General features: G+C 45.9%; 1 protein-coding gene across 5 annotated transcripts in view; it reads left to right on the forward strand.

Moving 5' to 3' along the window:
* LOC147879761 (transcription factor EMB1444-like) overlaps positions 1-27,384 on the forward strand; it is a 99,741-nt gene that overhangs the window by 18,999 nt on the left and 53,358 nt on the right. For 4 of the 5 annotated variants that reach the window (XM_087371550.1, XM_087371549.1, XM_087371547.1 and 1 more), the window contains 2 exons: positions 5,602-7,689; positions 7,816-7,920. In XM_087371550.1, the coding sequence (XP_087227676.1) occupies positions 5,602-7,689; positions 7,816-7,920 (2,193 nt within the window). The remainder of the gene's footprint in view (positions 1-5,601; positions 7,690-7,815; positions 7,921-27,384) is intronic. The other variant, XM_087371548.1, reaches the window with a different exon arrangement.

Raw genomic sequence — 27,384 nt, forward strand, 5'->3', positions numbered from 1 at the left:
TCCATGGATAACTTGGCAGCTTGCATGGTTGCAATGTGGACATTCTGATGTTGCTGGATGCTGCCATGTCTCCTATGATTGGATCTAACCTTGGTTGAGGGTTTGGCAGCCCTGGAGGGTGCCTTGTGATCAAGTAAATGGCCATGGGCTACTGGATGCCAGTGATGGCTCCTCTGCCTTCTTGGTCACTTGCTGGCTGCTTTCACCTTTGTCGACAGACAAATGCTCCTCAGCATGGGAATACCTTCTTGTCCTTTGTCCCCTGCATCAGCAAATGCATAGGCGGAGGTTTTGGAGGCACTATCCCCAATGCTATGGGGCACTCTTTTGCAACTGATCGAATGGCTTGGCCAACAGATTAGCCAATAAGTGGGCTTAGTTCGGTCAAGCACATCTCCAAACAGCTTTTATCACGCTTCGAGACAAGGGCAAGCAGCCTGCCACCCTGCCAGTAGGTTTATGATGTATGTCTGATACTTGTGTGCATATTATGCTGTACTGGAGATTTCATCACTATGTGAGCCTTAAGAGCAATGAGGCCGTGGTTTTGGAGGGGTCAGCCCTAGTACAATGCTGCCAAAGATGTCAAGAACAAGCTCATGGTACATAAATTCAAAGGGGACGCTTGAATGCCTAATGAGATGGAGGAGCGGCTTACAAAGCTGGAAGACTACTTTCTCTTCTATTCCAAGGGGATGAGGATTGGATCATTTTTGTTGGTATGCATTTGCAGAATTATGCTCACATTTGGTGACTCTACATGCGGTATTCATCAAATATACCTACCATGTGGGATCAGTTCAAATTGTTTCCCCACATGGCCTTTTGGAGAGAGGGAAATTGCTGCAGTTTATTCGTTGATTGCACACTCATTGGGCTTCTGATATGAGGGCCTGTGATACTCAAGCCCTTAAGGAAGCTGCCAAGCTTGCTCAGGTTGTTGAGCTGAATAGGGGCCCCCAGTGAGAAAAAACGACCTATTAATTAATTAGTTGATGTGCAGGAGGGAATGGGACAAAAATTAACGTCGATTAACATAAGGTGGGGTGGCACGATTAATTAGAAGACTCCAGACGCCGAAGAATCTGCGATTAATCAGAAGTCTCCAGAAGCCGAGGGATCCAGATGGGTGAGCTCTATAAATACAGGGAAGCGTTGAGAGAGGGAGTTAGAGGGAGGAAGGGGAGGGAGAGGGAGAGGGGAAAGGAGAGGGAGCGGGAGAGAAGAGGGAGGAAGGAGCTTCAAGCATTGAGCCAAGCTCTATCACGCTCAACGCCATAGCTTGTCTCCTGCTCCTGCTCAAGCTCAAGCTCGAGCTCCTCCATCGCCATCGGCATCTTGTCAACTTGCTCAAACATGATTCCTTTAGTTAGGATTTGATATGACGTGATATGTAAGGTAGACGAGATGTGGTGCACCAAAGATACCGGAGCCCAGCGAGGAGGAGTATGTGACAGTAAGGATTGTGGGAGATGGCCTCTCCGGAAGAGAGGGAGGGAGAGGCGGCGATGGAGGGGGAAGTGAGTGGAGGCGACGATGATAGAGGAAGCGAGGGAGTGACGGAGGGGAGTCGCAGGATTGATGCATTAATATGTTAATTGCTTATCAATCACCTTAGGTTGATTGCGATCACGTAATGAAGAGACAAATTAATTAATTGAATTTCGGCGCAGGAGCGATTAGGTACAAGGCTGAATATGCAAGTATGTACAAGCTAGGGACAGCGCACATGGCAATGCATTGGAGGCAAAAAAGAAGGCTAGAATGCTTTGTTGGCATGATGGGAGGGTTGTAGGCTGCAGCAGCCCTGTTTCCCACTATCAACAGTATTGGGCAACGAAATGCCTTGTGCTAAGCCATACAAGTCTGACATATATAAAATTTGAATGAAGCCTAATGTTGTATGAGAGAAAGCAAACCTCAAATGGCGTTCTGGGGCCATCATGGACAACAACAGGAAGGTCAACTCAAATGGATTCATGAACCTTGAGAAGTATGCAAAATGAGGAATACTGGAACAATCACGCTCAGCATGGTTGTTGGACTGTTAGATGATGAAAGGGGCTTATGGATGCCCTTGATATACTCAATGTAATGCCAAGAATGCAGGGCAAGCTTTTGAACTTGGAGCTGAAAGTAGCTCCTCTTGCCCGTTTGATCTAGGTGGCACTAATTACTCTACAGGGTGCTCTTGCGCATGATACCACTGGGAGCTACTTTTCAGCCAATTGTTGCCATCCAATTTCATAGGTGCATCAGTTGACATTTCAATGCTATGCCATTCCATGCACAGAATGATGTTGAGGATTGTACTCTAGTCAATGAGGAGCAATGCATAGTATTTGGATCCTTGTCAGAGCAATATTAAATATCCCTCAATGCATTGATGGGGTGCCAAAAAAGTGAAGACTCTCAGATGGAGGGGTGACATTGATGGAAAGATTGTTCATTGTTGGCAGTACCCCGCTTCATCGACACAAATGTAAGATGTTAATAGCGGGTCATTGTGAACACCTTACCCTCTATCCCCAGTTAGGGGTTTCCCCCCCTAGGGCTAGTTAGGGATTTCATTTTGGGTTGAGGGTACATAACCCTAATTTTTGTTCCACATTTTGATCTCTACTCTCTGTCCTCATTTCCATCATTTCAGGTGGCTTTAGCCTCCCTCGCACCTGCCCGCACCTTGCTTACCCTTTGGAAGCATTTCTTTGGGGAGATTCATCATTTCATCATGAGAATTCCTGCTGGGTGGCTCTGCCACCTCCTACAGTGAACAGAGCTGCTGTACGACTCTGTTTTACTCAGCCGCCACCTTTTGCAGCATTTGCAAGCTGTTCCAGAACTTGGTCCACCCATTTTTGGAGGTGTTTACAGTAATTTTTGACCTGGTTTTTGCCGGTTGCCTCCTCTGCTGGCCATTTCCAGCTGGTCGTTAGCTGCAGGAAGATCCTCCAGGCAGGCCGCTTCAGGTTGCCTCTGCTGCTTGATCTCTTTTGCAGGGTTTAAACTTTAAAGGTTGCTGCAGCTGCCACAGGCCTGCTGGTTGTCACACTTGCAGGTGATTTTGAATCTGCTACTGTGGCTTTCTGTCGACCAATAATAGGAGTTCATTTAGTTTGGACCTGCTGCAGCATTTTGGAGTTCTTGCCCTGTTGTTTTGCTGAGCCAGTTCAGTCTTTGCATTCACTGGTTGAGTTCCAGCTCAAACAGTCGTGAAAGTCATTGTTTCTGGTCTAACAAAGGTCGAGTTTACTCTGTTTCTGTCGGGCAGCAAAGCTTTTACAGAGGGGGGTGATTTGTCCACGTGTTTGGCTCAGTTCAGTCACATTTGGGGGAAGAATTTGAAGCGTTTTGCTGTATAAACATCAGTAAATCTCTGATAAGAATCAGTTCTTTCATATCGCATTCAAACTATTTCGAACCGTTACATTTTGGGGCTTTTCGTCTCCCTTGCTTGCATCTATTGGCCACAGTGCCAAGGGGATTTTTCTTTCAGGTACAGTCAGTATTTTCAAAAGGTCCATTGTCTAGCCAAGCATTGACAAGTGAGGCGTGTAATTTGGTTGGTCAATACCATTCACAACACATGAATTAGTGGGCAGCTTGTGTATACATCTAGGATGGCTTAGAGTCAGAATTCTTGAGATGTATTTGGTGTTGGCCAAATTGACGTATATTGGCATGAGAGAATAAGAGCCTTCGAGCCTTGCAAGTGTGTGCGAATACCTATTGTTTAGTGTGTATGTGGTAGGACTGATTGATGGAAGGTGTGATTGAGAGGTGGAGGCACGAATCAAGGATTGATGGAGAAATTCAACGAGGAGGTGCATCTCAAGATGCCTTAGGTAGTGTCATAGATGATTCAACAGACTTTGTAACCATCAGCCTATATAAGAGGCTTTCACTATAATAAGGTTACGCTTGATTCTATCTTGACATGTTGGTGTTCTTTCATTCATCTTAAGCCATAATTCACTTCCATTCTCCATAGCCTAGCACTGCTCAAGGTCTTTTCTATCATTTGGGGTTTTGGCCCAGGAGGATAAATTGGATGGGACCAATTATTCTTGTAAGTTTTATGGTGAAGAATTTGTTAGTTGCTAAGGGTCTATGGGGCTATGTCATAGGTGCTTGTCTGTTAAGAGGTTCACTATACCTCATATCTATTCCTTCAAAACTTCCAAGCAAGCTTGGGATACTTTGGAGAATATCTATGGGGCAGGGAATGAGGCCAGGGTTTGTTATTTGAAAAGACAATTTGATACTGTCACAAGGAAAAAAAGTTGCCAGAGACCTACTTGTCTTTTCATATTTGTTTGAGACTTTCCACGAGGGGTCGTACAGGTCCATTAATGGAAAGGAACTAGTGGGACTGTTATTGCAGGAAGAACAGGCAAGAAAGAACATGTCTGTTGATGTGCATGATTGGGATAAAGCCTTGTTGGCAAAAGGCAAGAAGAAGCCTCATTTTGGTGGCCATCATCCCAGGACTGATACATCAAAGAAAGATTGAGATAATGTAGGTCAACCTAAAAAAAAGGTAAGTGCCATTATTGTAAGAAGTGTGGACACCATATCAATGAGTGCAAAAAGAGATTGGAGAAAGAAAAGGGAAAGAAGGAACCTGAAATGACATTTTAAGATTCCGATGCATCAAAGGCAAACAAGGAAAGTGCTTCAGCAAAGTGTGGTTCTTCTTGGTTAGCAGTTATGATGCTTGCCAAAGAAGCCCACTTCATCCCCAACTTGACATGGTATTCAGCATCTCAGGTTGCCTGAATGCTCATGATTATGTGTTAAAGCAGCATGAGTTTCCTCAGACTAATTGTTAATGAGAGAGATTCTGAAGTTTATGGGTCATTTTTGGCAGGAATTAGATACAATGGTGGGTGCCATACTTCACTCCCAGTGCGACATATCACCTCGAGACTGATGGTCAGTCTGTGAGGGTGAAATGGGTGGAAGTCTGTAGGTACTTTTGCCATGACAGTCAAAGGTCTTGGGATAGGTGGCTTGGGCCTGCTAAATTTGTTATAACAGCAACAAGCATTTATTGATTGGGAAAATCCTATTGAGGCAATATATGGATGCGAAATTGGGATACCTTCTTCTGTTGTAGACATGGCTGTGGAAAATCAGCAAGCAAGAGAGGATTTGGAAAGGCTAGATCCACTTTTGCAATCGACCCAAAACATGTAGGATGCTAAGGCCAAGAAAAATAAGTTTGCAAATGAATGAAGGAGGTATTTGGAGTTTAAAGAATAGGATTTTGTGCAGTCATGACTCGACAATAACAGATATATGCTCTTTGCAGAAAATGACTGGGTTGCAACTGTGTAATTTGGATTCCTTATTGATTATGTGGATTGGTGTTGAAATTTGCTTTAACATTAAACTGTGTGACTTGTGTGATGAGGATGCTGCCATCAATGTGATTTAATTAGAATAGTCTGGTGTACCATTCCCTGAAATAAACCTTCTGTGTAAGAGAGGAACTTGGTTTCCTAAAATTACCTGTTGAGATTGAAATATACAATCTAAACTGTTGATGCAAGTTAAATTTTCAGTACTGAATCAGTGATTTCTTTGTGGATTTTACAGATTACAGAAGACTTGAACCTGGTTGGGCATGTGAAGGCTGTGTTTGCAACCCTTCAAAATGTGCCAGGAGCATATCTTTCTGACCTTGTATCTGAAGCCCAAAGGGGATTGGTCTATGGACTGTATCCACTGGCCATGCCAGTACCTCCTGCAACATCAAGGGGTCCCCTTTCAAATAGTACTACAGGTCCAGGTTTCATGATGACATCAGCAGTCCCTCCAGTTTTAAACAGCAATCCTGTAGCAGGATTATTCCCTGCAGGAGGTAACAATTTTGGCCCAGATGGTGTGGGACGGCTGCCAATGTTGCTCACGTCACAACAACTCCATTCACAGTCACAATTAGCCCCTGCAACAGGAGTTCCTGGCATACAAGGGAGTACAATAGCGCCACAGCGTTCTTTGCTGCATGTGCATGGTTCTAATTCTCTTGTCCATCCATCTTTTGCAGTTTTAAAACCAACGAGTAGTAGAGCTGGGCCGACAGAGGCAGTTCCTCTAAAGTCAAATGCTCCACCTCGAAGTGGGATCATTGGTCAATTTGAACTCACCACCAAAGGGCGCACCATGATTCCTCCCTTTGCAGCAGAAACCATTACTAAAGACTATATTCAGAACATGCCAGTCACTAACATAGAAAACCCTCAGCTTGTCCGACATAATTCTTCAATTGCCGGCAGTTCTGCAAGATTTGTGGATAGTGCCAAGGATGTGCCCAGTCAAGCTAATGTCCAAATTCAGAGTGGTGGCTCCTTCTGTTTTGTAGAAGATGACAGAGCAGAGCATCAAGCATCCAAGAGAGATTCCTTGGTCTTAGACTCTGGTGTTTCAACTCTTTCACGGGAAAGTTTGCAAACATCGGGTGTGAATGGATTAGGAAATAGTGTACTAATAAAATGTTACTCTGGTGATGAGAGCCAAGGTCAAAGCCAAGTTTGTGCATCACAAAGTGTAGACGGAGATTTGGGCATTTTGGCTAGTCATCTCTCAGAGAATCCTTCACGTTGTAGTAACACTTCAAGTAGTCTAGATGGTACATTTGATCTGCAAATGTCAGATTTATTACGGTTCACTGAACCTTTTAAAAGTGCTGACAAGTTTGATTATGAAGATCATATGTCATTGGAGAAGTTCAATTTGGATCTAAAGGACACATCTAGCCTTTTGGGTGATGATTCTATTGAGGATACGCAGCAGTTGCAAGGAATTCTCAGAAAGTCTGAGGTTCTATGTGGCAATATGGATGGTCAAAACACTTTTAGTAGTGAGCTAGAGGATTTTGATGATTTTATTGCATCACTTACAAGAGAGCAGGCTAAGCAGAGTATTTGCTTCTCAAATTTAGGCACAGATTTTTCTGCTGGAAGTGAAGTCTCCGAGGCCTTATTTCCTGCCTTGAATGAGATGCTTCAGAAAGGCTCTTTCAAGGACATAGTTCCAAAGATGAGCCTTGAAATACCTGGTACTGAAGTTGTTGGAATATCTATGAGAAAGGATGGGGATAAAACATACAAGAATCTGAATACACCTTTGGGAAATGTATCTCAAACTAAGAAAGTGGAGGCAAAGTCCGAACCTGTCTTGGATGGATTTCTCACAGGTGCGTCCAGTATCAAGATAATCCCTCAAAACTGTGATGGTTTTCCTCCCTGCAAGATGGGGTTGCATTTTCTTCCTTCTTCTCTGCCCGATTTGATGAAGGGACCCTGTGGAAGGGCATCTATAGATCAAATATCACCAAATGGGCACTTCATTATGAGGTCGTCTGCTCTGCTTTCATCTGAAGGACATGAGGAGGCAAAATTACTATCCAAGGTTGAGAATTCAAGTGAGCTGCAGAAGGACGATTGTGGGAAAATGGAAGTTGTTGAATCTGTCTCTTGTGCAGGCATTAAAACCTTGGAGGCGGATGCCAAAATCTTCTGTCCAAAATTAGGACCTCTGCCAGGAGTTGAGAAAGATAATATCATTAAAGCAGGTAAAAAGAGGGCCAGGCCAGGTGAGACTGGTAGACCTAGGCCAAAAGACAGGCAGCTGATTCAAGATCGTGTTCGGGAGCTTCGGGACATTATACCGGATGCAACAAAGGTAAAAAATATTTCTGAGGTCTACCAAGGTGTCTTGCCAAGACAATAACTTAGGGTTTTCTGAAATTTTTTTGAGTTTTCTGCATACGCTAATGTAAACTTATCATTCATTTTTCATCCATAAAAGCAGTGCAGCATTGATGCTTTGCTTGAAAGGACCATCAAGTACGTGAATTTCTTACAGACTGTGACACAGGATGCTGACAAGTGGCAGCATAGCAGCAAGTTGGAGGTATAATTTTCAATTTTAATCTCTTTTGTGAGCTTGAAACTAGAACTGAATGTTTAAGCTCAACGATAGAAGTGAGGCGTAGCGATTGGATTACATACTCTTTTTTTTGGGGGGGTGAAATTCATGGAAATTTATATTACAAAAGGCAATTCCCAAAGAGGGAACTTGCAATTACTGCTTCAGAAGATCTCAATATATGGCAAGTAAACTATGGAATCCATTTTCCGAATATACATACAATCATAAAGAGATTCCCTGAGCGACATCCGCAAATAGTGAATCTTGGAAAACGTAGATTCCACACACACACACTTTTTTTTTAGTGAAAACTTTTGATTGATTATATTACAAGAGTAGCGACCTCAAAACGAGGCAACCGAAATTCCACACACACACACACACACACACACACGTGTGCATGTATGTATGAGTATGTACACATGTGCACACACACATGTATGTATGTATATGTACACAAGCGCGTGTGCATGTGTACACACACATATGTATGTATATGTACATACGTGCATGTGCATGTGCACACACTTTTTTTTGGTGAAACCGCTGTATTTATGTCAAGAAAAAGTTTTTACAATGAGAATAGTCTAAAGAAAAGACTATTCTGAAAAATCGAAAGCATGGGAAAACACCTCCAAAGATGATACATCCAAGTAATCATGATGACAAGCATCATACAAAGATTGCCTTAACGATGCTCTAAAAAACTCATAAGGTTGGAGCAATGGCTGCCCCAAGACCACCTGATTCCTCTGCTTCCAAATGGTCCATAGTGCCCAGAATCTGGTCCAATGAAAAAAGAGAGAGTATTGGGCCTGTACTGTAGTAAGCCTACCAAAGATCCAGAAATATTTCCAAAACGATGACCAGGGAAACACAGTCAAAGACAGTGGAAAATACGGTCCAAGAGAGCTCTGGACTGAGGACAAAAGACGTGGAACAGTCTCATAAGAACTAAAACACCTCAAACGATGAGGATTTGCAATCCTACGCTTAGCCAAAGTGACACCCACTGAAAAAACGCCCACCAAACATCTCCAACGAAACACTCTTTGCTTTAAAGGTAGTTTGTTTTGCCATAATAGTTGAAGATTTGACTTCCACCAGGACAGAGATTTATGCAGATGCCAGAGAGTATTCCCATGCTGAGCAATCCATGGAGGAGGCAAAATCAACCTATAAACTTTCATAGAAGTAATAGCTTGCAAAGAAACTGGGCGTAAGCTTGGAGTAGTAGAAATGAGTTGCCAATCTAGAAGTCTATAAGATCCATCACATGGAGGAATTGGGAGAAGGGGCTGCAATAAATCACTTCCTCCATATGGGTCGATGATGCATACCAAGAGGAAAACGACAACATGCATCCGGAAAGGATTATATATTCCCCTGAACATCCACTGCATCATCAATGTAATGAATCCCAAGCTTCATCAGATTGTATGCTCGAGCTGGTTCCTGTAAAGCAAGAGGCATATCAAAGACTGAGCTCTAGTGTATGCTTTCTTGATGAAGAGAGTTGGGCTGAGCTGAATTGGTAAGAGACCATTTAACTTTAGAAAGCAAGAAGATGAGAAAGGACAGCCTGGAATAACACCTTGAAATTTACCAATGACCACCTCCCAATGATCCGTAATCCAATCCCCATAAGCATGTGTCCTCATGCTCATACACATGGCTGCCAACATGATAGACCATGGCTGTTTTTGCTGAAAAAAGGTAGGAAGCATAGTAGTCTTCCTGGCTAAGATGTGAAACTGAATGTTAAGTATGTTAAGACCCCCATGCATCTTGGGAGAACACACATAAGGCATTCTTAATAGCCTCAAACCCTTCTTGCAAGATTTTGTCTTCCAGAAAAGCTCCATCGCATGTGACATGAAAGCATTGATGTCTTTTGAATTCCAATGTGAAAGCGGCAGATAGAATTGAACATGAGCCATAACAATGGATTGTACAATTCTGAGGCGAACTTGCAAAGGCCATGTAGATAATTTCTAGTAATCCAATTTCTTATAAAGCTTCTCAGACACCCATACCATTTGTTGTTTAATAGTAATATTCCAAGCCACATTATAGCCCAAATTCTTGAGAATCTGATCAGGAGGCAAAATTTGACCATGCCAAAGAAGCGAGTGCCAATAGCAAGCTTTCAAGGGCAAAAGATTAGATTTGTCAAAATTAATATGCAGACTAGCAGCCAATCCAAAATCAGAAAGAGTAATCATGAGAAGCCTAAGTTCAGCAGGAGTATTTTGGGGCATGAAAAAAGAGTCATCAGCATATGCATGTGCCAAAAAATGCATGTGTACACACACACATGTATGTATGTATGTATATGTACACACGCGTGCGTGCATATACACACACACACACACACACATTTTCTTTTTTTTGGTAAATCCATGATTATATTATCAGCAAAATTTACATGAGGGTCTCAAAAAAGCAGAGAGCCTCAACAGGAAATCAAAAGCAAAGAAAAACTATTTCCAGGCATGACTGAGGAAGATCTCCTTGATGGCAAGCATCATAGATAGATTGCCGTAGGGAGAGTCTGAAATATTCATAAGATTGCAAGAACGGATTCCCAAAATATCGCATGTTGTGATCCTGCCATATGGTCCAAAAAGCCCAATATCTGACCCAGTTCAAAAATAAAGAGTAATGGACCAGGGTTACACACTTTTTTTTTTGGTAAAATCCATTGTATTTATATGCTCATGAATTTACAATATGGGAAGTCTCCCACACACTAGCAAAGAACTCCGAAAGAGAGCCCGATAGAAGAACTCAAAAACAAGTAGAGAACACTTCAAGGCAAGTAGCATCCAAATCCCTTGCAGCAAGACTGTCATGTAAAGACTGCTTAAGGGACATTCTGAAGAAAATATATGCCTGAGGAAACTGTTGACCCATCCTAGAATGCAGTCTCTGTGTCCAGATGGTCCATAATACCCAAAAGCGAGTCCAATGAAAGAAAAGGAGTAATGGAGACATCTGAGATGAGCAGCATCCAAACATCCAGAAAAGTTTCCCAAATCTGATAGAAGGGAACCGAAGCCGCAGTAAATGAGAAACATGAGTGATCAATGTGCGAGAGTGCGGGCAAAACCATAATAAGTGAGGAACTGTCTCGCGGGGATGAGAGCAACGGGGGCAGAAAGGAGAAGCAATGCGGCGAGCTGCCAATTTCACCCCAATGGAAAAGGCTCCCACTATACATCTCCAAAAGAAAAGCCTCTGTTTCAATGGCAATTTGGTTTTCCAGATTTTCATGAGACGGGATTGCCACCAAGATAAAGGCCTATCCAAATTCCAAAGAGTGTTGGCATGCTTGTCAATCCATGGCTGTGGAAGAAGAAATCTGTAAACCTTCGAGGAAGTCAGATTGTGTATCGAGAGTGTATGTGTAGCAGGAGGTATGGAAGTCAAATTCCAGTCCATTAATCTGTCCTGTGCAAACAGTGGAGGAACCGGAACAAATGGCTGCAACATAGTTGAAAGTGTTCTCCAAATGGATCTATGATGCAGACCCAAGGAGAATGTCCTGCAAGCTTGTGGAAATGAAAGTGTATAGCCTTGTTGATCCACAACATCACCAACAAATCTTATGCCCAATTTCATGAGATTATATGCTTTGATAGGTGCCTGTAAAGCGAGAGGCGATGCAAACACCTTGCTCCAATGGATGCTTTCCAATCGAAAAGAATTGCCATGATGAGAGGAAGCACCTGTCCATTTTGCATATGAAAGAATTCTCTTCCAATCATGAAGAAAAGCAGTAGAAACAGGGCAACCAGGAATTTTTCCCTGAAAGGTAGATAAAACTGCTTCCCAGTGATCTGTAATCCAATGCCCATATGCATGGGAAGCCATGTTTCCACACATAGCTGCTAACATAATAGCCCATGGTTGTTTTTGCTGAAAAAAATCAGCAATCATAGTGCTCTTTCTTGCCAACATATGAACCTGGAGATTGAGAATATTCAGCCCCCCATGAGTCTTGGGTGAACAAATAGACTGCATAGGTAGTAGTCGCAAAGCTTTTTTAAGAGATTTGCTTTTCCAAAATATCTCCATAGCTTGGGACATATAAGAGGCCAAATGCTTGAAAGACCAAGGAAGAAGAGGCAAATAAAATTGCACATATGCCATAATGATGGACTGTACTATCCGGAGTCGAACATGTAGAGGCCAAGTGGACAAATGCCAGTATTCCAGCTTCTTGTTGATCTTTTGAAGCACCCATTTGAGCTGTTGTTGCGGAGTAATATTCCAGCCAATGGGGTATCCGAGATGTCTGACAATAGTAAGGGAAGAGATAATGTGGCCTGGCCAAAACAGTGCATGCCAATCAGCTTCTTTCAAAGCTAGAAGTTTTGATTTCTGAAAATTGATATGCAGTCCAGCAGCTATGCCAAAATCATTCAGTGTATGCATCAAACGAGAAAGATCACTTTGAGAATTCCTTGGCATGAAGAATGAATCATCAGCATAAGCCTGTGCAAGAAAAGACTGTGCCCCTGGAATTTGCAAACCATGAAGCTGTCCTGTATCTGCCAGATAGTCCATATGCAAGAGTAACGGATGGGTAGCAATGGCATACAGTAAGGAACTAAGAGGGCAACCCTGTCTCACTGAGCGAGTCATAGTCCAGGTTCTTGACAACCCACCACCAAGCAAGCACTGTGCAGTGGCATGAGAATAAAGCCAGTAAATGATGTGGACAAGCCGAAAGCCAAATCCCAATTTTTGCATAGTTTGAGAGATGAAATCCCAATGGACAGTATCAAAAGCTTTCGCAATGTCTACTTGCAGAATGAGAACATCTTGTTTAGAATATTTGGCATACTCAATCGCAAGCAAGGCATTGGAGATATTGTCAGTGATCTGCCTTCTGGGGACAAACCCATACTGCCTAGGATGAAGTCCTGCTTGCAAGAGGAAGCGAACCCTGAGGACAATCATTTTAGCAATGAGTTTGTAAATGACAGGCATGAGGGATATAGGCCGCCAATCAGCCATCGTCTCACACAACCTTTTTTTGGGAATCAATTTTACTAGGCCATGTTTCCAGGATGGAGGTAGAGATTGTTCTGCCCAAGCATGATTGATCATTAGAAGGAGAGTATTCTTGAGATCACCCCAAAATGCACGGAAGAATTCAACAGTCAGTCCATCCCAACCAGGGGAGCTGCTTTTGCGTAGATGACTCAAAGCATCTTCCAGTTCACTAAGCATAAAAGGCTGCTCCAATGCATGGGCCTGTTCCCGAGATACTATGGGCTGAACATGCATAAGAAATTGAGACCTGGCTGCATTGACTTGCATCAAATGATCAGGTTGAGAGGAAAGGAGCTGCTGAAAGTGACTAGAACATTGCAATTCCAAGTCTGATTTGGAAGTGGTCCAGGTGCCATCAGCTTTCTTGATCCTGCAAATATCCTCCTTTCGCCTATCCGCATGGAGACTTTTAAAAAAGGCTTTGGAGGAGCAGCCCTTATCCAAAAGGGGTTTCATACGAGCTCGAATTTGCCACTTCTTTAATTTGCGAAGATCATTTTGATGGATGATATGAACCGCATAAGCACAAGAATCCTGTTCAGAAGAAGTAAGCTGCCTATGAGAACTGATTGCATCCATTTGCTGCTTGTGGGATTGAGCCCATTTTATCTTGAGCCGAAGGTTTTCCATGTAACTCCGTCCATAGTCTTGAATAACAGCCTGTAAACGATGAGCAAGGCTGATCCAAGCAAAATCCATATCCTCCTGAGCATGTAAGAGGAGGGGACGGACAGCCACTCTCACCATGTTCTGAAATTGTTGATGAAGCAAGTAGGCACTATTAACATGGAGCAAGCGATGACCAAAAAAAGGCATATCATCTGGCAGACGTGCTATTGATAATGTCAAGCATACTGGGAAATGATCAGATAGCAGGAGGGAGTGATCAATCCGCAATGTACATGTGAAATCAGCATACTGCTGAGCATGCAGCAAATACCATCTGTCAAGTCGAGCCCAGTAATGATTAAAAGCATTGTGATGATATGTATAACCCATATCTGTGTCCCTGGTTGAGAGCCATAAATCTTCAGCATGCAGAGATGAGAGCATATCTTCCCAATGTCGGAACTCAGTGGGGATCATGTGAGAGTGATGAGTAGTATTATCTTGGGAGGCAGGCGAATTGTTAAAGTCTCCACACAAAAAAGCATTGGAAAGCCATGGGTATTGTTTGAGGGAGTCCCACATTTGAGCTCTAGTCGCAGAAGTTTGTGAGGCATAAACAGATGCTATTTCATAGAGAGTATCCTGCCAGGTGCACCTGATCACCATCCATCGACCCTGAGGATCATTGTGGGCCACCGTGGGCTGTATATCATGTTTTACAAGCATGCAAACCCCCGAAAAGTGCATTGTACCAGCATAAAAAATATCATAACCAGCATAGTGGCCTTGCTGACCAGCCAAGAAATGTTGATTGTGTTCTTGTAAGGAGATCACATCGGGATGCATTCTATGTACATAATGCCAGAAGAGTCTCCACTTATGGCATTGCAAAGACCCTGAACATTGTATGTAATGCAAGTAATTGAAGTAGACATAAAAGATATGTACAGTCAAACCAAAAGGCAGAATAGAGTGTAAACTGTCAGGCCTCAGCCATGACATCAACATCCACCTGGGCTCCTGGATCATTAGCTCTATGATCCTCATCATTATCACATACAGGGATGCCTCTTTTTAGCACATCAACCCACAGTTGAGAAGCAAGGCTGTCAGCAGGGGAAGAGGTCTGACCAGGGGTAGAAATTGAAGCATCCCAATGGCGAGATTGTAGTGGACGTGGTTTGAGAGCAAAAACCTTTTTGGGTTGCTGCCAGGCACCCTGGGAGAGACATGAGATTCTGAAATTTTGCCTTTACCCTTATCCTTTTGCTTAGCTGAAACCTGAAGTACATTTTCTTTGGAAGGGACAGATTTGAGAGCCACATCACCCAGTTTAGTAGGCATTGCCTTAGACCCCGAGGCATAAGTCGGAGGGGGAGTATTTTCTGGAGCAATAGCTGTGGGAGGAAGCTGATGCAGAACTGCAGGACACTGTGAGGCTAAGTGGCCGAACTTATGGCATGTGAAACAAGCACCTGCAAAAACTCCCCATTTCAAGTCAAAATATTTTTCACCAAGGGGAACATCCTCCACTTCTACCGCAATGGAAGGAGGGGTTGGGTGATCTGTATCCCAAAGAATACAAAAGCGATTGCGATTACCCGAAGGGCGGGGTGGGCAAACAACTTGCCCCAAAGAGGCTGCCAAACTTGGTAACTCAGCCCTCATATAGTCTGGAAAATCCACTACCTCAACCCATACGGGGCAATGATGTCGAATGAGGCTGTGGTAATCTTTGTTTGGCGACCATGGCATGACATGCACCATTTGTCTGCCATAGAAAAGGGGCGACATCTCCAAAATCTGCTGGCGATATGAGGCATCTGAAAAGTGCACCTCGTAAAAACCCCTAGAAGCAAAATATACCCCTTCAACAAAGCAGCCTCCCAACAATGCCTGAACCCATTGAGCCACATCATTTGCTGAAGGTAGCTTTCCTGGGAAGAAGATAATAACTGCTTGCTGAGAGAATTTTCGAAGAGGAGCAACCAATGATGGAAGCTTCAACTTGTATTTGATGGCCGGGGGAGGTTTGGCCCACTCCTTCCGGCTGTACTGAAATTCATCTTTAAGCATATCAAAGACATAGTGAGCGTCGACCGAATCTGTAGTAGAAAAATCAACCTGTTGTCTTTTGGAGTCCCGGGTCGACTCCTTACGAGAGTAGCTTTTGAACTGAGCTTCCATGAAGAGAAGCAGGGCAGGATTGAAAGAAGGGCAGAGCAAAGAAGGGCTGTACGGACAAAGAATAAGCTAGAGATGCGAGCTGAACGGAAAGAAGGAAGAAGCAGGGACTGTACGGAAAGTACGGTTGTACGGAGGGGGCTGTATGGAAGAAGCTGAGCGGTATGGGGGTACTGAAAAGGCACGCAAGAGCTGTTCGGAGAAATAAAATTGGGCGGGGAAACCAGGCTGTACGGAAAAGGACGAAAATGTACGGACGTCTGGAAGAGGTTTCAGAAAAGGTACGGCAAGACGATGAAAACAGAGGCAGAGTTACGAAAGGCTACGCAGGGAAGAGGCGGATCAGACCGTACGGCTGTACGGTGAACGTACGGCTACCGTACGGATGTACGGACAGACGGGGAGTCTGTACGGGATGCAGGTGAGGCTCGTCTCCACCTCTCTCACCGGCTCTCTCCAACCAGGGTTACACACACACACACACACACACACACACACACATATATATATATATGGATGGAGAGAGAGAGAAAGAGAGAGAGAGAGAGAGAGAGAGAGCGAGTTGTATTAACGTCTTCTCGGGAGGCCTCACGGGCCTATGAGACAAAGTACAATCAACGAAATAGCTCATACAAGCCGCCATGGGCTAAAGCAAAGGGCTCACTAAGGCCCTTGCTGAGTGCTAAACTAAGCTAATGATCTCAAAAACTCAAAAACACATTCTCAGAGCTCTCAGGAGACTCCTGTGGGTAGTGCGAAAGCTCCGATGACATATCCAAGAGTCGTGGTATCTCTTTGCTAGGAAGCAAAGATGTCATGTATTTGTAGCTTTTGAGATGTCTCTTGTCGCGGCGGGGGTCGTGGTCTCCGAGATCTCTGTATCTGATGGGCAGTATCAAGGGTGACACGTCGGGTTGGTCGATCTCCTCTGAGTAAGGTGGTAAAGGGCAAAACCTCTATCGTGCGTGCTCTGGTCCTTCTCTGTGGTGTCCTCTCCTCTGCCTTGTGTCGTCTCTGCCCACTGATCCAATCTGCTCTCATGTTGGCTATCTCCTCATCCTCTACTCCGATGTGTACCGAGCTTGACTCAAAGGCATAAAAATCAGTGACGTGTCTGTGTGCTCAATCAGTGTCCCGTGGTACTGTCTTCTCTTATTGTTTGACCTGGTGTAGCAGATTTTCCCTGAGCCGCTGCATCTACATCAAAAAGTGGCCAACACACACCTGATCATGAAAGTAGATCAGTCAAGAGAGTGGTCCAAACCCGCGTCCCTCTTGGTAGAAGCAGTGGTAGCATCCTCGGATCTCATAATAAGCAGGGCAAATGCATAAGAAGTGCTCCTTTGTCTCCACTATTGCCAATTGCATAACCTGCAAGTCCGCTGCTCTTAGGTGTGCCTGCAGCCCTCCCTTCCTCGATCCTCAACTGGTGAGACGAGACTCGCATCTGTCCTACGGCAATCCTCAGTTCGTGGGTAATCACCTATCCTCTAGATATTGGGGCCTGATGATGAGTCCATCACCTGATATCCATAGGAAGTGGTCTCGGTAAAACTAGATCTTGGTAGGAAACTCCTAGTCCCCTCCCCAAGTCTGCAATGTATATAGCTGAAGTGGATCCAACCGTATGATGCGGTTGATCTCATCTCGTGGGATCAAGCAGGACGGGGAGTTCATAGCATACTGACAGGGGGGAGACGGTCCATCTGGATGCCCTGTTAACTGTTAGGTCCCTGTGTGTGCAAAATACCTCTAGAGCTTCAAGATGTCGCTGTAAACCTGTTGCAGAGGAGGAGATGAGAACTATGTCATCTGCATACAGTAGGACCTGTATCATCAAATCTGCAAGTAGGGGTTCCTCTCCTCCTCGGCGGTCAATGAATGTCGTGATCTTGTCAATGTAGAGCCCAAAGCGGGTTGGAGAGAGTGGGCATCCTTGCTTCATCCTGATCGTGCTCTCGACCCAATGTGATAAACCTCTAGGGGCACATACCCTCCCTCTGACAGACTCATATATCTCATCACACCCTAGATCACGTCCTTTGGTATCTGCATCTCCTGAAGCCTCTGTATCAATCGGGCTTGTGAGACTGTGCCGAAAGCCTTCCGAAAGTCTACGAAGCAGGCATAAACTTTCTAGGATATGGACCTCACCTCCTCAATTACCACCCGTAAGGTAAAAATGTGATCCAAGGTGGGTGCTGTTGCCGAAAGCCTACCCTGTCCTAGTGCTCGCTGCCCATGTGCCTTAGTAAGGATCTGATCTCTCGCTCTAACACTGATCTATATATCTTGGCTGGTGTATGTCCTATCATGAGCATGTGGTATCCATTGGGTCTCATGCTTTGTGTATCGGCACAATGGTAGTGGTGCTCCAAGCAGGGTGGAAGCCATGACATACCAAATGGTTAAACATTTGTGCTAGGATTGGAGCCAAGATCTCATGGCCATGTGCAAAGTATTCCGTCCTTAGCCCCTCATGGTCCATGTCTTTCCATTTGTGGAGCCGATGTAACGGAGCCTATACATTTTCTGCGGTGAATAAAGAGGACGTGGTAGGCCTGGTAATGAAGACAAGTCTGGCAGTGTCTGCATTGGGACATCATAGAGTGAGGTTGCATGCGTGCCAAACTCCTGGATGAGTGATAGGGATGGGCAACGGGGGGATCTCCCCCTTGAAAAGACCTGATTACCTCATCCATCTGATGTGAGAGGAAGCTCGTCTCCTCCTGCGAGTTACTCGGTGTAGCTTCTGTTGTGCCTCAGTCCTCCTAAGATGCCCTAGGGCCTGCTCCCATATGACGTAGTATCTCATCTCTCGGCACTCATCATCGAACCATGGGTTCTGGGGCATCTTCCCTGCTAGGGAGCGTGAGATGGATCGGAATGAGGGGAAAGATCTGACTGTAGCATCTTGAACCACTGAGTGTTTGAGGCATGGGCAAGGTTTGCATAGTCCCCAAGAGAGTCTGGCAGCTGCCGGGCTAGGTGACTCATGTATCTAGTGGCAAGGGCATGGTCAAAGTATACATGGACCCGAGTGGAGGCTGGTGGGCTCTGCCCAATGGCCAGCATGGGGTTGAGATGCTGAAAGTTAGATAGGAATGGTCAGCACCTAGTGGGGGGTGGGCATAGTGAGATAATGTATATGTGACAAAAGTTGGGGATCCCAAAAGGTAGTCCACTGTACTCGATCCTCCTCCATGTGGGAAGCAGGTGAGCCCCCAGACAACGGCCATCTAAGAAGACCATTGTATATAATCAGATTGTGAACTGCTCCCATGTCCGGTAGATGTCTACCATATGTAGTGACACTTGGTGCATCATCTGATTGTCTCGTAGTCCCAAACTTTGTCGGATCTATCTCTGGTACTCTGAGGTGATGAGCCTCGAAGTCAGTCAAGTAAACACACTTGTCAATCCCCCGTATACTCATTGAAGCCACCCAAAAGTAGGATTACCCCCTGCCTGGAGAACTGAGGATATCATTAGATATTGTCTTGTATGGGCTATGACCCTTTGTGGCAACCTCATGTGCGTACAATGATGTATCTGGAGGGAGGTAGTGTTTCTCTTTCCTCATGACACATATGTAGGGCCTCAAGTGTGACCTGAAAAGGACTGCCACCCTCCTGATCCTCTTATGCCGTTATCTCTCCTCATCTCTTTCCTATGAGCTGATTCCCACATGCATCCTGTCACAATAGGCAGTCCCCTTTCCCGGCTTTCATGGGTCTGTGTGTAAAAGTTAGTCTATGTTTCAGAGAAACCCTTGGGATCAGATCAAAGGGTTCCATTGCAATTCCACAGTCATTTGTATTCTACTTTGTGCACTTGTCTCAAGGCCTCGACACCGTCATGTGCTGTCTATTTCACCTTCCTCCTCTTCTCTTTCTACTGTATCTGCTCTATCACGAAGGATAACTTTATCATTTCTGTATGTAGCCAATTTCCCTTCCTGTCGTGCTGCCATTACTTTCACCATTTCCTCCCTTCAATATTTCTATTGCAAGAGATTGAGATCATTATCCAGGAAGGTTCTGGTGCCCTTCAGCGCTGCTCTCATACTCATTAAAGTAGATCTGTCCTCTTTAGTCCGGAATCTCACCACTAATAGTTGTGCTGTTGCATCCACTTTACCCACCCTCCACATTGCTTCACAAGTGAGGTTTACTCCCATTTTGTTGAACAGAATTTTGGCGTCTGCCATGGGAGTATCTCCTATCGGTAAGCCTCTGACAAGTACATTTAATGACCTACCTGCTGTCCCGCCGTTTGTCCTCTTCAAGAGCATTAGATATAATTTCTTTTTTAGGGGCTGATGTAACTTTTTTTACCATATCCTTCCATTCCAACATCTTGGCTCTCCCTTACTGACTTGTTTGAGTTCAGCATGCTTCCCTTGCATCATGGCCTGCATATCTGCAATGTCTTTCCTGAGTTTGGCATTTTTTGCTTTGTGCTCTTCCATTGCCTTGCATGTCTCATCCCAGCCCCCCTTCATTTCTCTGATTTGCTGCAGTTCAATCTCCAATGCATGCACTTTGTCCTGGAGGTCAGTCTTGATCAGAGCAGCGCTGGACCTAAACAGTCAAGTAGTGATGATCGCCGGACGTGATGGGCGAGTAAAGCAGTGATGGATGAATTTGGTGGGCGACGGACAATGATGAGCAACAGACAATAGCTTTGATTAGAGCAGCGATGGACAGTAGCTTTCATACAAGTCCAACAATTGAAATTGAGAGAGAGTTTATTATAGTCTACGGAAGACTGATGGGTCTATGAGACTGGTAGAAAACTTGATACAACAAGCAAAAGGGTGGAGCTACTAAATGAGCATCATCACCCATGTTGAATGCTAAGTCTTAAGTAGTAATAGTCTTATCATTAGTAAAGTGACATTATTATCATCTTCATCATCATCATCACAATCCTCATCATCATGTCGATCAATCCACGTCACCAGGCCATACTGTCGGCTCTGGCCAGCACAATGCAGCCTCACAAGGTGTAAATGTCAAGGGGCTCGAGAGGGGGCGAGGTCCTGCTGATGCATAGCCAATGATAGAGTGTTGGCGACTATGAAAAACCTGATACAATGAGCTGTGGTAGTGGAGCTACTGAACGAGCATCCACACCAATGCAAAATGCAAAAAAATGCAAAATGGCAGTACTAAGTCCTAAGTACAACATAGTCATATCCCGACTATATATATATATCAATCTCAGCATTATCGTCGGCATCATCATAATCAGCATCATCGTCAACAACATGGCATCAGGATGGATGAGGCTGTGGAAGTGGAGGCATGAGGTCAGCAATAGAACGCTGTCGCCCCCTCAAGGGTGCAGTCCTGGTACGTCTCCTGGTTGTAGCTCTGCATCTAATCAAGGCCACTGTGACCCCTGTTGGTCGGGCTCCAACCCTAAACAAGGAGGGGATGTCCCCAAGTGTGATCTGTGAGTCAACCCTCTGTCTGAGCTGTTGGGTCACAGGCTCCGGGTCACGGTCATGTCGAGGTCTCGCCTCGAGGGGGTGTATGTGATCTGGTTGAAAGAACTCCGTGATAGAGCTCTGAGAGGTATCAATCGAGGGAGAAGGCTGCTCCTGTCTCCGTGCTTAGAGTATCCTATCGCGGTGTCTGAGCATCTCATGAATGAAACCAGCCAAGCATCGCTGGTCTGGGTAGGAGAGGACACGGGCCAACATCCCATAACTATCTCTAAAGAGGTAGTAGAAATGCCCTTGGATCTCATAGTAAACAGGTCACCTAAAGATGAAGTGCTCCTCTATCTCAACCTCCTGCATCTCACACAGTGTGCATATGTGCCTCTCCCTGGGTAACCGCTCTGATCGACCGCTCTCGATACGAAGTCTGTGTGAACTACCCAAGGGAGATCCTCAGCGAGTGGGGTAGGTGAATCTACGTGTATCCTGGTGGATCAATGAAACCCTCCGCTGTGATATGTAGGAAGTGATCTTTGTAGAAGCTCAGCTTCACTGGAAGATCACTTGGGCCCAACCAAGTCCGGAATGTGTGTAGCTGTAGTAGATCCTCATGGATAACCTGGTTGACCTCGTATGATAGGAGGGGAGAGAAAGGAGCATCCATGTTGTACTGGAAAGGAGGTAGTCTGTCCATGTGGAGCCCTAGTCCTGCAAACCATCTCTTTGTGCATGCATACCAACACCTCTGATCTCCCCCTATTGCAAGTGCCATAGAAGAGGACAGTGCTAGCCATGGTATCCTGCTATGTCCGGATGTGTAATCCCCATACTCCCTGACTCGGTACAGATATGTAATGACCTGAAATGCAACATCTAGCTGTAATGGGGGTGACCCAAACTCCGCCCGAATGATCTGGTGAGGGACAAATGGCTCACCAAGGATCATCCGTGATAACATGAGAACCTGTAGCCGCTCCACCTTGGCCCACTCTGTATCCGACAAATCTGACCCCCAGCATGGGCTGCCATACATCCCTGCAGGGCGGACCAAGGAGTCAAAAAGCAACCCTCTGGTCCGTGGATACTGAAAATGAGAGCGGAAGCATTGTCTCTCTAGTCTAGCCAATGAAGCATATCCTCTGCTCAGGCGCGCCTGCATCGCGGGTCTCATTGTAAAGGTGGGTCCGAAAAAGACGACCCCCAGATAAGTGTATAATGAAACTACCTCAAAAGGGGACTCATCAAATGTGAAATGCTCATCGCGCATGACGACTCGAGATGTATTGAAGATCATAACCTTGGTTTTACCCAAGTTGACCTTCAAATCATGAGACTCACAAAAGGACTGTAGTGCATCAAGGTGTCTCTGGAGCCATTCTGCTGAGGAAGATAAGAGAGCCACGCCATCTGCATAAAGTAATATCCGGATCAGCGTGCCCGCGAGAGAGCAGCCTACCCCACCCTATGCTTGCATCACTGTCTCGAGCTCGTCGATGTAGAGACCAAACAAGGTAGGTGATAATGGGCATCCTTGTTTGACCCTGATAGTGCTCATGATCTCATCTGTCCATCTAGATCCTGTCCGGACTTTGCTTGAAACTCGCTCATAAAGTGCCATGACAGCCCAAATGATCTCTTGGTCGTAACCCAGATCCTGTAGGTGTCGTATGAGGCGGGCTCTTGGAACGGTGTCAAATGCCTCGCGAAAGTCCACAAAGCAACAATAAACCCTATGCTTTCTTGCCCTCGCCTCCTCGATGATACATCTGAGCGCGAGAATGTGGTCCATGGTCCCATGATCCCGCTTGAAACCGGCCTGTCCCGCTGCTCTGAGTCCTTAACACTCTGCAAATCTGCTGACCTCAGAATCAAGTACTGATGCATAAATCTTGGACATGACATGTCCAATCATGATGGTCTTGTAGTTCTCCGGGTTCAAGGGATCCCCTGCCTTGTGGATGGGTGAGATAGTGTTGATGGTCCAGGTGCATGGAAACCCCAAGCAAACGGCTTCATTAAATAGCTTGGCTAAGATCGGGGCTAGGAGGTTAATCCCTTATGCAATGAACTCAGTTTATAGTCCCTCATGATCCTTTGCTCAGCCATTATGAAGTTTCATTATGGCATCCTTAACCCCCCCCCCCCCCCCCCTAGTGAAGAGGGTGCAGGATGTGGGGCGTGGCATATGTGATAGGTTAGGGGTTGGTTAATTTGGGATATCATAGAGCATGCGTGCATAATCAGACCACACTTAAGTGTCAGTGAGTGGTGGGGGGGACCGTCCCTCTAGAAATCTTCGCCCTTAGAGTTGTTACTGAACAAAATGTTCAGTAGCTCCTCCTCGTTCCGACGCACGAAGTCAAGTTTCTTCCTGCGTACCAGACGGCGGTACTCGCCTAGCGTCTCTGGTTTGCTCGGAAGGTTGTTTTTTGTTTTGAATTTGAGCTGACGGCGTAAAGCCTTACACTCATCATCGTACCAGCTATTATAGGGTACCGTCCCAGGAGGTGGTGGACGGGTGGAGCATGTGGTATGGGGAAAGGCATGAAGAGCGGCCTCGTGTAGTGAGCGAGTGATTAGGGCAGCACGGTCTTCTAGTAAGGGTATAAAATCAATGTATGTGAGAAGTATGTACAGATGGCCAGAGTAAGTAGGTGAGTGATCGTGATCAAAGCGTATATCATGGTAAGTGGAGTAAAGTCAGTGATGCGAGATGTGAAGGTAGGGGATCCCATGATGTAGTCCACAACACCGAAGCCTCCCCCATGTGGAAAGCAAGTGAAGCCACCTGATGCGGGCCATCTGTCAAGACCATTATAAATAATGAGATCATGCATCCTGCCGAGGTCTAGTAGGGCTTGCCCATAGGATGTGAGCGGTCCTCGTCTGTCAGCTGGAACTCATAGCATACCTACCTCCTCAAGGTCAATGTCTAGCAGTAGAGTGGAATCATCCCTAAAGTTGAGGAGTGGTGCCTGACGAGCACCTGTTCTCGCGTTGAAGTCCCCAACTAAGAGGACTTCCCCGTGGCTAGAGAAGTCAACGATGGATTGATACAGAGTAGCAAATGGGGATGTCTTATCCTCCCCTCGAATATCTCTGGCAAAGCGGGAGGTCTCAGGGGGAAAGTAGCAAACTGCGATAAACAAATCTCGGCCATCCATGTGTCGGATCCGAATCTAGAGAAACGTGGAGTGCGGATCTCTTTGCTCCACTGAGATGGTCTTCAAAAGTGTGGATCTATAAAGGATTGTGACTCCTCTTGATCCTCGAACCCCTCCTGTATCCCTCGTCTCATCTCTGTAGGCAGATTCCCATATATACCTGCTGATTGTTGCTAGTAGTGGGCGCTTTGGACTCTGATGTGTCTCTGTGTAAAGGACTATGTCGTGACCTGTATAGGATTCCGAGAAGTTCCCTGGTTCTGACCATAAGGTACCATTACAGTTCCAGATGGTACAGGATAGGGTCTCAGATGTCTGGGTCTCATAAATCCCATCCCCCCCTATGTGGGATGAGAGGTGGATGCTCGACGGGGGCCTGTAAGGAGTCGTCCATCTCGTACTACTGCCCACTTTCCCTCTTTGTGGGTTTGATGACACGACCCCAGTGCTCGTGTGTGACTTGACTTGCAAACAAACACGAAAAACCAATCATAGAACCATAAAGGAATCTGCAGGCTTGCTCACCACCCAACCATGGCATCCAAGACTGGGATGCCCCCTCCAAGCCACAGGTTGAGTTGCTGGCAACTGGCACATCTCCCAACCATGATCCCAACCAGCTGGGTGTCCCATACCACCAGGTGGTGCCCTTCAAGGAGCCTTGGATCGATCCGCTGGGCCTTGGGCTAATCTAAAGAGCAGGTGTTCGTCCACACACAATCGAGGATCTAGACCAACAAGGAACAACTGACTTGCTCTGCCCTGCTCTCTTGAAAACTGAGCCCCCTGGGCCCCTTATATAGACTTGGGCCCCGGGCGGCTATTTATAGCCGAAATCCTAACTCGTGCCATTTGCCCTTGCAACCCAACCTAAGAATCACCTGTCTAGTCCCTAGCCTCCCCAGGCTACTTGAGCTAGTCCTGTGTGCCTAGGGCACACATCAGACACAATCCGTGCACATGACACCTGATCCCTCTGCTACAGCAGGAAACGCCTCTCCTCAACCTATAGTGGAGTGAGGTCCTCGTCCATGGAGATCGCTGGCTGGTCTCGTAAGGCTAACCTACGATGTAAAGCCGAAAGCCGTGCCTGGGCGTCATGGAACCTGATGATAAGGGGCTGCTCTCGGTTGGGGTCCCTCCCAACCCGCCATGCTCTCTCAATCCTATGCTTAGTCGCCCCCAGGGTAGTGGTCACGAAGGCCTATGCATCTGCCATCAGGGTAGCCTCAGTGCGGGGAATTCCACGTACTCTGATGTTGAGAGCCTTGTTGGCTCTCTGCTGCTGCTGCAGGAGGGTAGCCAAAACGGTTACCCTTGCAAGTTCCCGTTTGGCTATGTCGAGCCATTTGGATGTCTCCTCGATGGCAGATTGCATGCTCGCAATCTGTGCCTCGACAACTGGGGTGCTTCCTTGGACTGTACGTACAGCAGTGACCTCCTGTCGGAGCTGTGAGATCTCCTGTCTGAGCCCTTGAATAAGATCAGCTTGGACTCGGATAGCTTGAGACTGCTCCTGTATGATGTGAGGAGCTCAACTATGGCGTCCATCTGCTGTAAGAGAAGGGGGAGCGTCTGGAGCTCAACTATGGCGTCCATCTGCTGTAGGCTGCTCGCCTAGGGTTTCCCGCCTATTTGGAAGCCCTTGCCAGGCCTCGTTCATGCTCGCGGCGTTCTTGCTTCGTCTATGCTGACCTCTGTGTCCCCTTTTTCTCCCTTCGCGGATCTTTTGTAGTTTCTTTGCCGTCCGTACTTGTAAGGAACAGGCTGTACAGTTTTGTACATGCTGTATGGCCTGTACGGCACTGTTGGCGCAAGAATTGCTGCTTTCATTTCACTCTCTCCCGGGCTTTCCTGCTAGTCATTTTTCTTTCTTTCTTCTGCCGTTGGTCGTACATATCAGCCCTTTGTAACGCCTTTTCCTGTTTGCTGCTCGTATATATCAGCCCTGACACATCCCAGCACTCCTGAAACCCCTGATCTGCAAAACAACCACACACCACGTGAGATCTGAGCAGGCTGCTCACCACCCAACCATGACATCTACGGGATGTGATCCCGAATCAGGAGATGTCCCCTCCGAGCCACGAGCTGAGCTACTGGCACGAACTCCCAATCAGATCCAAACCAGCCTGGTGTCCCATACCACCAGGTGGCGCTGTGAAGCCCTGGATCTGCCACTGGGCCTTGGGCTACGCTAAAATGTAGGCGCGCGTCCGCAACTCAATCCAGGATCAGACCTGGCACCTGGGAACGAAACTTGCTCCCAACTGCACACCGAGAATTGAACCCCCTGGGCCCCTTTTATAGACTCGGGCCCCGAGCGCCAAAAATAGCGAAGACCTATAAATAGTTCGTACCCTTGCCACTCAACCGGAGAATCAAGTCTGCCTAGCTCTAAGCCTCCCTAGGCTAACCTGAGCTAGTCCTGTGTACCTAGTACACGTCAGATACCAATCCGTGCACATGACATACTCCCCCTCCTTTAAGAACTCACTCCTGAGTTCGCTAAAAAACCCGGAAATGTTCTTTGGAGGTTTTGTAATGTCTCCCATGTTGCATCCTCCTCAACATGATCCTTCCACCTGATCTTGTATTCCGTGATAGATCGATTGTGAATCTGTCTGTCACAAAATTCAAGAATAGACTCAGGTTCGTGTGGAATAAAAGTCAAATCTATAACTTCTATTATCTCGTGAGGAGAAACAAGTTGATCATCTGCACCCAAAACTTCTTTCAGTCTACTGACATGAAAGACTGGATGTACTTTAACATCAGGAGGCAATTCTAGTCGATATGCAACTGGTCCAATTCTTTCAATGACCTTGAATGCGCCACAGTATCTGGGGGATAATTTTGGAACCAAACCAGTACTTAGGCTCTTGGATTCCTTAGGAATTCGCAAATATACCATCGTTCCTTCAGAGAACTCTCTAGGTGAACGATGTCTATTAGCATAAAATCTGTCCCGATCTT

This window comes from Dipteris shenzhenensis, chromosome 33, assembly GCF_047967505.1.
Source record: "Dipteris shenzhenensis isolate YYH24624 ecotype China chromosome 33, Dip_SZ_1.0, whole genome shotgun sequence".
In the NCBI taxonomy this organism is placed as follows: domain Eukaryota; kingdom Viridiplantae; phylum Streptophyta; class Polypodiopsida; order Gleicheniales; family Dipteridaceae; genus Dipteris; species Dipteris shenzhenensis.